This window comes from Pseudoliparis swirei, unplaced genomic scaffold (genome assembly GCF_029220125.1).
Source record: "Pseudoliparis swirei isolate HS2019 ecotype Mariana Trench unplaced genomic scaffold, NWPU_hadal_v1 hadal_181, whole genome shotgun sequence".
Lineage (NCBI taxonomy): Eukaryota > Metazoa > Chordata > Actinopteri > Perciformes > Liparidae > Pseudoliparis > Pseudoliparis swirei.
The window spans coordinates 1-10,852 of record NW_026613417.1 but is presented as its reverse complement, the minus strand read 5'-3'; the positions used below and the strand labels follow the sequence as shown (position 1 = coordinate 10,852).

Sequence of the window (10,852 nt, the reverse complement as noted above, 5' to 3'; positions counted from 1 at the left end):
CTTTGCATGTTCTTTTTTGCAAATGAATTAGATACAGATTGTGTTTCCTGTGCAGGAATAGAAAATCTTAAAATCTAAGTATAGAAGTATACAGGTATATGCTGACTTGTTATAAAGATGATTACAATCCATTCAATTTGGAGGTAGTCGATAGGGAAGAAAAAAAACAAGACTACTTTGATATCGTAAAATTATGTTTGAGTGAAACACTGAAATTAAAATGAAGTCTAGGTTAAAGAAACAGAAGAAAGTTTAGTGGTTGAGATCGACTTATTGTCTCGTCCAGAATAACTAACATTTTTAGTTTTTCCCCGGCCAATGAAAGATGCCGCTTATATCTTCGACTGTTTTCAGTGATTCTTTTTCTCAACATTACCTTGCTAGAGCTATTTTTTTCTTTTCTTTGTGGGGCTTATCTCAGGACTGGCTCCTTCTCCTTTTACTTTCACTGCAAGGAAGAGGACGGGATCCTACTCTAAAAGTGCTAGGACAATATTATATTTTTTTAGAAAAGTTGCCAGATTGTTTCTTGGTTTCAGTGAAGAGTTAGGGTTTTACATTTATTCAGAGGGTCGTTTCTATTTTAAAACGGGGTTTGTTTGGCTGAGAGATACTTGCCATAATTTTATGAAATTGGCACAGTGAGTTATTATTGTTTAATTTGAACTGAACATGGGCAAAGCTTTTTGAGCGTCCTTGTCTATTAGATCATAAATTCACCAGTTAACACGATATACAGTATTCTGCTGCTGTAAAGTTACACGTTTGGTTGATGTAGATTTTTGGATTCTTCACCTGGATTTAAAATTGTTGTGGAAACAACTTTTACCTTAAATGTTATAATTCAAATGATTGATAATTGAGAAGTGTTAGCTTTCGAGTGGAATACTTTTTTAATACAGAGGGAGTTTTGAAAACACAGAAACAGAAAAGCTGATGAGCTTCACGGACACAAACTGTGACAGTTGAACGTTTGGACATGAGTGTTTTTACCGAAGTGGGTTTAAAGAATCATTTTTTAGAAAGTAGCATGTTGTGGAGGGTTAAAAGTGTGAAGAATGAGAGATTTGGGTGCTTAGTCTTTGGATTTGATGTCTTCTTGATTCCTATTCAGTCCTAAATATAAAGCTAGACAACATCTGGGCTAGTTCATTACAGTTGTATGTTTACCAATCAGACTGAGCCGAATCTTCAAGAGAGATCTGAAAGCTGAGACATACGATAGGATTAAGTTTAAATGGGGAAATGTGTCCTTGAAAGTGATGAAGAAAGTATTATAGGAAGTTGACCAACGTCTGAGCGTAAAAGTGTTTATGGTAAACTAGAAATATCCCAAAAAATATTCTGTAGCTCTGTAGTTGCCTCTAGAAAACTGTGGTTTGAAGATGAAAAATGTGTATTTGTACAAACGAAATACTTAATGTACTGCTGTGAGTGTCTGTGATATTTTAGTACCTTGAATATTCAAGATAACAGCAACAAGGTTTGAAGTAAATCCTTTCTAATGGCAAATATATCACTTTAAGTAGAACAGCATCATTAATAAAAGTGATAACAAAATGCTATAGCTAATGTTATTCATGCTTGTAAATAGGGCTGGAAATGTCTGATTGTATGACTTTTGTTTTACTTCTTTTTATCATATTTCTTTTTGGTCAAAAATGTTGACTGACAAATCAAACTCTCCTCTCCGACTCTGTACAGGAAAGAGACACATTGATAATATGAAACAAAATGTTTTCACCGATATGGGTCTGAATGCATTTTAAACTCAGAATACTGATGAAAATAAGTGTGTTTTCGTGGCTGTAGTGTATCAGTGAGTCATACAATAGAATGACATATGAGTGGAGTTTGGTCGTATATTATAAAACATGCAATTATGTCCTGAAAAAAATATTTTAGGGGGAAATTGATAGAGAAATGTAGTGTGTATGTACAACATATAAATATATCTAAAGTGTGTAATATGTTGTAATAATTACATTTGTTTATTAAAAAATATAACTGCTAAATATGTAACAACAGGGAATGTTGTAAACAGGAAGTAATGTGTGTAGATGTCTCAAAGATACCTGGAATCTGTGCATTGTCAACTGCAGATGGTGGAACCTTATGCAAAGAGATGTTGCCACATCAGGAACAGGAACGTATGTCCAAAACTCTTCTTCCAACGTGACTTTTTGTTTCCATTGCACACATTTTACACAGTTCCTGGGTTCTGTGAGAAATATGAAGCGACATTAACAGAACTGTCAGGTCTGTTCTCTGCATTGCATCAACATCCAATCCTGGTGACTGCAGAAGATATTATAGTGATGAATACTGCTGAGGAGGACATTCTTTATCCGAAACACGAAATATTGAAGTTTTGTGAAATAAAGGTTATATGAAGGAAATCGTTGTCCACTTTTGCTCTGCATGTATATTTTCTAGTCTGTCTCGGGGGTGAAGCACACACAACATGCACAAACTGAGACAAACCCAGATGTTGAAAAGCATTACATCTTATCGAGTAATACAGTCACATAATCTATTCTAAGCAGCTGGGTCTGGATGTGTAAGGATTACTTCCTTTCTTGCTTACACAAGTAGAATAATGTTGTTATGAAGCAAGGATTTCATATTCAAACAGCGTTAATGTGATTTCAGCATTGTCAATTTAAGCCTGTTCTGAGGATCAGGGCTGTGTTGAAGCTTAGTTTCAAAACTATCACAATCTGCTCTGGAAAATCTAATAAAAATATTGACGTTGTGTCCTGTTTTGTGACATTCTTCAGTGTGGAGAGATGTTGGTGTCCCATCCCAATAGAGAGCTAAATCAAAAAGACTGAAATGTTCATGCGATGTTGTAATGGACCCAAACACGCAACATGGATCAAAACCCAAAACGTAGAATTAAATAAATCTTTATTGTGGGACAGCAATAGGTAGAGCAACTTTGCAGACACGTGAACAAGAGGAATGGCGCAAGTGTCAATCATGCAAACATGAAGTTACAAGTTTTTAAGCCAATCCAAGTTTTTTCCTTTTGGTTCACTTGGATGAGCAGGGATATCAGGCATGTTTCCATCATCTCGCACAGGGACTGCGTTTGGAAAGAAAAGAGGAGGAGCTTTAAGAATTCATTAGACGGGTGTAGAAGTGAATGATTGAAAGACTGTGTCACAGGCATCTGCATTGTGAAGCATCTTTCAGTGACACTCAAACACAAAGCTGCTATAAAATGATCAGCGACAGTGTTTACCTGGGTAGCTGTACGGTACAGCCGAGTTGATCATTCCTGCGTATGCTGTGTAGGGGCTGATGAACGGAAGAGTAATAGCTGAGGACATATAGAGTTGGAACATGTTTACAATCAATATATTAAACTACGCTTTATATTGTACTCTTGTGTCAACATTTGTCAATCAAAAAGAAAACATGAGTTGCCCATAACGTTCATATAGAAGAGAGGAGAGAGATCCCCTTCCGCTCATCTTGAAGTGCACTGCTTTTTGTTTTAATCTTCTTTTCACCCCGAGTACCAGGGAGACGGAGACCGACAATGAGAGTCAACTAGGTCCTTGTGATGTTACTCTACTCGAGTGTATCCAAATAATGTGACTTTATACTTTTACAGCACTACATTTGTCAAACATTGTTCTGTTTACTTCAGGTGGCCCTACAAAGCAGTATATTAAGTCATTATTATTAGCTGCAACTTTTCCAGCTGCATAGTTATTGCATCTCTAATTGGAATAAAACAATATAAAGATAAAATACTGTTTTAATGTGTAGCTGTGATTTAAATTATATATGTTAACCACATTATATTGAAATACATGTTGTCAAATGTATGTTTAACCCTTGTGTTGCCTTCGGGTCAATTTGACCCGATTCAATGTTTCACCCTCCTGTCGCCTTCGGGTCAATATGACCCGATTCAATGTTTAACCCTCCTGTTACCTTTATATTTACTAACATATTTTACCCTTGAGGTCAATATGACCCCAGCTATTAAAATCTCCAGAAAATTATTAGAATTAATATTGTTTTCCAAGTTTAAGTGTGAGGTACTTTATGTTTGTTTGTTGACTCCCGAAAGAACACCGACATTAAACATTGAATCGGGTCAAATTGACCCGAAGGCGACAGGAGGGTTAAACATTGAATCGGGTCAAAATGACCCGAAGGTAACACAAGGGTTAAAGGGCGGCTTGTTATCTTTACTCTTAATTTAAGGCACATATGTTACACAATAAGCCGAATGGGACTGAAGTCACAGTAAATACATGCCACTGTCTCGTGGGTCTATCTGGTTATGATACTTCTAATCCCCTTTCATATTAAACGTTGCTTTATTATCGTGGTCATAATGAGATGCAGTGTTGTGCTCTTTCTATCGCCCACATTGTTAAGCCAAGTGTGTGATTACCGACCCGACAGTCCAATCGCAATGGCCGTCACGAGAACAGGCTCCTTATTCCAGGCATTCTTCAGGAAGGCTGCGATCTCTGCAGAAACACAAACAGGTTCAATCCAAGCTGCATACGGTTAGCTGACGTTAGCAACACATCCAAGGTCACGTTTTTCGTTTACTTTCGAGTGGATATAAATGTGTAAAAGTCCCTCTGAGACTTAAATACAGTCGTCTCACATATTTTGAGTATTCCTTTATGCCGTTTGGAGGTCGTGATCAAGCTAATTTCACCGGAAGTTTGTAAGAAAGATGAATATATAGAAACATACTCGCCATGTTGTCCTGTGTAGTTTCAATCCAGCGGGTGTTCATGGGAAATGTAGTATTTACTATGTGACGTATATATCTTGCGCCGATCACAACACAAATATGAGTTAGTCGACGAGACTGGCAGAGATGCTGCAATTTCTTTGGTTTGCGTTTTATTTAAGCCAATGTTAATGTTATTACGGGCTGTAAAATAGCTGTGTGTGTAAACTATGTCGTAATACGCCGTCGTTAGAGTAGACTGACCGTGAGAAATCGTTTAAACACGCAGGATTCGTGAGCGACACCAACGTCTTTGGACTCCTCGTTCAGAAACGTGAGTACCAGGGAGACTGAGACCGACTATGGGAGTCAACTGGGTCCTTGTGGTGTTACTCTTTATACGTTTACACTCTGCATCTTGAGTATTTTCACTTTTAGTACTCACGACTTCAGTGCTTTTAGATAGATAGAGTTTGAAAGCAGGACTATTTTGTGCTTCTTACATCTTCCAACAGTATAAAATCCAATTATCATCCACATTGTCAATCGAGGCATAGTTCTCCCTACATGTGCATTAACAATCTTCTTTAAAAGTTTGTTTTGTTTATCATTATGGAATCTTCTCCTTTTTCCTTTCCAGATGATGGAGGATTTCTCTGGTTTGGCTCTGCCTCCTCTCTTTGGAGGACACATCCTGGAGGCCGAGCTGGAGTCTGGTGGTGTGGAACTGGGACCAGGAGAGGTAATGTTAATGATTATGGTAATGTTTATGTTGATGAGAGCTGCTAATTGTACCAACTATTATTGCCAGATTCAACACCACCTAATTCATGAGCTCTGTCTTTAAAAAAAGAAGCTGCAGTCATATTCATTATCTATTTAATGATCCCATGAATGTGATCTATAAATGGCAACAAAAAAATCTAAATGTCGAATAAGAGTGAGCAAAGATATATTAATTCAGAGTGTCTTGTGAAAAAGTGCTAATTAGTATGGAGCCTAGTGGATGGAGCAAGGATCTGCTGGGGTTAGATGTCATTTCTGAATTGTGTTGTATCCATTATTCACACAAAAAAAGTATATCTGATCATATTAGGAACACAATCATTGTGTAACATGTGTTTTATATACGTGTTACTGAGCACCGATAATAGATCTAGCCATTGGCTTTTTTGTTGTTGTAACAGTTCTTCTTTTTGAAACACAGAACAGACCCTAGTTTATTTTGTGTCCAGGTGGAGCTGGGCCCAGGAAGCAATGAGCTGCTGGAGAGTACTGCACAGGAGGATGAAGAGAGAAGGGCTCTTGATAAGAGGAAATGTCTGGCTCTGAACAGGAGATGTAAAGATATTGAACAGGTTTGTGCAAGCTCGCATATGCATGCATACAAGTGTGTCAGGGTTGGCATATGGGTTATGTTCGGGTGCTTTACATCATTTCTGAACACGGATTACTGCTCAGAATTAGCTTTATTGGCCATGTATACGTGACTCCGGTTTTTCCTTTGCTCTCAACGTACATACACAGAAATAGACAAGTAAACAAAGATATATATATCTGAACATAAATCAAAATGACCAGACAATGGAAATAATTGCTCAGAATGGAGGTAATGTTTCAGTGGAGTATCAAGTGTTCATCAGACTGTCTGCCAGTGGAAAGAAGCAGTTCTGGTGTTGCTGTAGCACCTCCCAGAGGCTCCAGGGTGCAGTGATGTTTCCTCCCGTTTCTTGACTGTAAATGTACAAGTCCTGGATGGAGGGCAAGCTGGAAACAAAGATAGATTATTATTACCGAATATGTTTTGAACAAAGACTGACACTTTTCTACACTGTTTTATGATGTGATGTATAACTGAAAAAAACCTCTAAAATTCCAATTGAACAAACATGTATTGGACTAACACTGATTCATATTTAAAAGTAGGATGGTGCATCTGTAATCCCTTCACATTGTATCTTTTTCAGGTGAATCAGAAGATTGTAGGTCGCCTTCATCAAGTACAAAGAATTACACGGCGCTTGAAGAAGGAAAGACGGTACTAAACTTCATATTAACTACATTTCGGCGTTTCCCACTTAATGGTGACTATAATGTTAATATTTTAGGTTTCTCATGAAGACTTTAGATGGTCATGGGGATGACTACAGAAATGCCCAGCTCACTATACTTCTTGAGGTAAGAATGAGATGGATACGCATGTCATTTATGACTTTTTTCGACATACTATACTAGTCCACATATTTGAGACATTTAAAAGAAAAAAATTGTGCAGTACCCACCCAGTTGAAAAAAATAATTATCCCCTATTTCTAAATGTTGTGAAATCTTTAAAATAAGGCATAATACAATTGTATTTTTACTATAGTAGTTCACCATGGGTGGGGCCCAGGGCAAAAATGGAAGCCTTTCTTGACAAGAAATTAAGCATCCGAGGACAATGTAAACTAAAATAATGAATGTCTCTGAATCTGAATTTTGACAAAGAACTCTTGTACAAGACAGGAATCGCTTTAGTTTATACCTATAAGTTCAGATGACCAAAACCCAATACACACACAGCTAATATGTGGCTTTGGGTCCTCTATACAAAGGCACCAGCAGGTATACTGATTTGTTCGATAAACCGGCAATAATACGCATGCTCAATTTATATATGTTATAAATATAAGTATAATTGTATACCTTTTGTCTTTCTTGAAAGGATGATCCTGAAGCTCATTTAGATCCTGCGTCTGGAGTGGAGGATGAACGCCTCAACGGTGTGTCTGGTTCCACTTTGTCTGCAGCAATGCCTCATGCTGCTGGACCAAAGAGGAGGAGGCACCGAATCCCACGGCAAGAAAAGGATAAAGACCAACAGGTAGGTGAAGGACTCTTCTGGACTGCTGTGGTCTATTTTAGTGTATTTGTACATGGGTGAGTTCCTCACAATCTACTCGTGTGTGTGTGTGTGTAACTTGGATAAAGATATAATTATGGATTTATCAATGGGTGGTTTCAAATGCAGAAAGGTGTCATTGATGTTAGAATAATTTATTTTCTATTTTGTTATTGTTTTTTTCCAGACTGAACCTGACATGTCGGTGCTGGCAGAGGCACAGTTCGGAGAAATGCCCAGTCCAACTTCTTTGTCTCACTAATCTAAGCTTGCACTGCAGCCCTGGATATGACTANNTTCCACTTTGTCTGCAGCAATGCCTCATGCTGCTGGACCAAAGAGGAGGAGGCACCGAATCCCACGGCAAGAAAAGGATAAAGACCAACAGGTAGGTGAAGGACTCTTCTGGACTGCTGTGGTCTATTTTAGTGTATTTGTACATGGGTGAGTTCCTCACAATCTACTCGTGTGTGTGTGTGTGTAACTTGGATAAAGATATAATTATGGATTTATCAATGGGTGGTTTCAAATGCAGAAAGGTGTCATTGATGTTAGAATAATTTATTTTCTATTTTGTTATTGTTTTTTTCCAGACTGAACCTGACATGTCGGTGCTGGCAGAGGCACAGTTCGGAGAAATGCCCAGTCCAACTTCTTTGTCTCACTAATCTAAGCTTGCACTGCAGCCCTGGATATGACTATATGGAGGATGACGATGAAGGACCACACAGTTTCTTTAACTGTTCAATAGTTACTTTACCTCTGTTCAGCCAGATATTGCACTGTTTGTAGTTTTACTTGAACATTGTGAATCAAAAATAATTAAAGTACGGTAAAATTAGATGTTATTTACCTGACACATAAATTAAGTTTTCTATATATTTTCTTTTGTCGCTTTTTGTACCTAGAAAATGATGACGAAACATAAGAATGACCACTGTCAACCCGTACAAAGCTTTGTTTGGTAAATATTTGGCCGCCTAAATAAAATGACCGTGGGGTTTAAAACTTGTGTTATTAGCTTTCCCAGTACATTCCTGGATACTGTCTATGGTTTTATTTTAACGTTTTTGTTGCCTTTTTAAAGCTGCTTTAAAATAGAGCTTCGTTGACAAGAACCTTTTATTCATGTTCACATCTACATGAACAATTTAAACGTTTCTAATTAAAAGTCCAAATGTCAGGCAGAAAAAAATATTCTAATTATAATTACAAATCTCAACTGCAGGTCAATTTGAGTTGAGTTTTCAGCTTGTCACATTATTTCTTTATCATTAAGATCAATTTCTTTATGTTTCTTGTTACCATGAACAAACGAGGGATACAATATATATCTTAAATATACATATATGGTATCGTAGTATAAAAATACATACTACGAAGTTCGGGGTTAATAAACTAAACTAAACAGAAAGATGTAAGTAAATGAACATTGGGAATGTGTGCTGGAAGATGCAGCTTTTGTTTCGTGTCGCTCATTCTTCATCAGACGGCCCAAACCAATGGCCTGACCCAGTTCCAGCGGATGTTTGTTTCTGACAGACGGGAGCGCTGACCAATGAGATCGTGTGGATTAGATTTGGGGAGGGGCCTACACGCGGAGGTGGGATTTTAGCTTCCGTCCATCTTCAGCTAACGTTACATTACAGTCAGCGAGCTTGTCGAAAAGAAAACACAATTTGGAAGTAAAGAAGACTTTCTGGAATTAGTTTTGGCTGTCATTGAAAAAAGACAAACGAAAGCCCATAACCTAGGTAAATGTCGTAAACAATTATAAATCTAGATGCTCGGGTTGACCCAGTTCCCCTTTTACCTAAATTGGGCTCGCTAACCTGCTAGCTAGCATTGTATGCAATAGGTAAGCTAGTCAGACAGTTAGCCACAGCAGCTAGCTGGGTAACGATTACAACGGATTCTGATATAGTTTGCCTTTCACAATGCAACACCACCATAAACAAGCTTTTATGCGCCCCAAAATAATGCTGCATGCATATGACGCCCGCCCATCAACATGCTCGGCGGTATTTGTTTTGAATGGTTGGACCGGGCATGGTGGTCGAGCTAAGGGACTGGCTAACAGGAGCGATATCTGGCTAGGTTTGAGAAGATAATCATGTCAGTCATTTTAGTAACAGCAAGATCAGCTGTGTCCACGTAAATGTAACGAGAGACAAATGAACAGACACAACATGTGGTTTAAAGTGTCCTTACAATGTTATATAGGTGATTGTGCAGCTAGCGTTCACTGGCCAGCTAGCTGGAGGTAACGTCAGTTCCACTCAGGTCTCAGATGTATTGATGCTCTGTTGAAGGGATGTGTGTTATGTTTGAATGCACGTTTGGTTTTCTTTACATAGTTAACATTGTGACAGACGGAATGTGGACATAGTCGTAGTCAGAGCCATGGCTGACAAGAGAAAACTACAAGGTAAGACTATTGGTGTCATTCATCCGTAATGTTGCACAGGATGCATCACACTGTCCAGCCTGGCATCTTGCAGAGACTCAGACTGACTTCATCCAGCAAAGTTTTTTTGTGTTACACAGATTTTGTATATAATGATGTTGCACTACATCTTTCATCTCAATAGGGGAGATCGATAGATGTTTGAAAAAAGTAACTGAAGGTGTAGAACAGTTTGAAGACATCTGGCAAAAGGTAAGAGATATTTGCATCTTTTTTTATTGCTCTTTTTAAAATTGATGCAGCATGACTGAAAATCTCTCATTTATTTGTTTACGTTTTAGCTTCACAATGCAGCCAATGCAAACCAGAAGGAGAAATATGAGGCTGACCTCAAGAAAGAGATAAAAAAACTACAGGTAAGCCAAGTTACCAAGCACGTATTTATTGACCCTCGACTGTTTATATGCTCTTCAACTACAGTACCTGTTTTTGAAAATATATATATTTTTCTGTCTGTCCTTTTCCCAGCGGTTGAGAGATCAGATAAAAACATGGGTGGCCTCAAACGAGATCAAAGACAAGAGGCAGCTAGTTGACAACCGCAAACTTATAGAGACGGTATGGTTCTCCCATTATTTCTTGTTTTAGGTCTATTATTGTTTCTATAAAGTATAACATTTGGACATCAGTTCATCAAAACAGTCAACTCGACACGGTTTATGTGATTTTTATTTCCTCCTTAGCAAATGGAGCGGTTCAAGGTGGTGGAACGGGAAACAAAAACAAAAGCCTACTCGAAAGAAGGCTTGGGGCTCGCTCAGAAAGTGGATCCAGCTCAGCGGGAAAAAGAGGA

At 38.1% G+C, this 10,852-nt stretch overlaps 2 protein-coding genes and 1 long non-coding RNA gene across 3 annotated transcripts; 2 read left to right on the top strand and 1 right to left on the bottom strand.

The window, feature by feature from the left end:
- Window positions 1–2,893: 2,893 nt before the first annotated feature.
- ndufa3 (NADH:ubiquinone oxidoreductase subunit A3) lies at window positions 2,894–4,789 on the bottom strand. The gene is made up of 4 exons (XM_056411255.1): window positions 4,732–4,789; window positions 4,422–4,496; window positions 3,248–3,325; window positions 2,894–3,088 (listed from the first exon to the last, which is right to left on the bottom strand). Exons 1-4 carry the CDS (start codon window positions 4,772–4,774, stop codon window positions 2,997–2,999), a joined length of 288 nt encoding a protein of 95 aa, XP_056267230.1. The 5' UTR covers window positions 4,775–4,789; the 3' UTR covers window positions 2,894–2,996.
- A 61-nt stretch (window positions 4,790–4,850) lies between these two features.
- On the top strand, window positions 4,851–7,884 carry tfpt (TCF3 (E2A) fusion partner). The gene is made up of 7 exons (XM_056411254.1): window positions 4,851–5,045; window positions 5,352–5,453; window positions 5,947–6,069; window positions 6,679–6,749; window positions 6,820–6,889; window positions 7,416–7,574; window positions 7,780–7,884. Exons 2-7 carry the CDS (start codon window positions 5,352–5,354, stop codon window positions 7,852–7,854), a joined length of 600 nt encoding a protein of 199 aa, XP_056267229.1. The 5' UTR covers window positions 4,851–5,045; the 3' UTR covers window positions 7,855–7,884.
- Window positions 7,885–7,889: 5 nt separating this feature from the next.
- On the top strand, window positions 7,890–8,604 carry LOC130191608 (uncharacterized). Its single transcript, XR_008831237.1, has 2 exons — window positions 7,890–7,980; window positions 8,186–8,604. It is a non-coding gene; the product is annotated as an uncharacterized LOC130191608 (long non-coding RNA).
- The last annotated feature ends 2,248 nt before the right edge of the window (window positions 8,605–10,852 follow it).

Excerpts from the sequence above, each read along its gene's own strand:
- ndufa3 (XM_056411255.1), bottom strand. The coding sequence starts at position 4,774 with ATGAACACCCGCTGGATTGAAACTACACAGGACAACATGGCGA. Across the intron at positions 4,497-4,731 it reads TACACAGGACAACATGGCGA|AGATCGCAGCCTTCCTGAAG; the intron begins GTATGTTTCTAT and ends GTGTTTCTGCAG. Across the intron at positions 3,089-3,247 it reads TGTACCGTACAGCTACCCAG|TCCCTGTGCGAGATGATGGA; the intron begins GTAAACACTGTC and ends TTCCAAACGCAG.
- tfpt (XM_056411254.1), top strand. The coding sequence starts at position 5,352 with ATGATGGAGGATTTCTCTGGTTTGGCTCTGCCTCCTCTCTTTGGAGGA. Across the intron at positions 5,454-5,946 it reads TGGAACTGGGACCAGGAGAG|GTGGAGCTGGGCCCAGGAAG; the intron begins GTAATGTTAATG and ends TTTTGTGTCCAG. Across the intron at positions 6,750-6,819 it reads CGCTTGAAGAAGGAAAGACG|GTTTCTCATGAAGACTTTAG; the intron begins GTACTAAACTTC and ends TTAATATTTTAG.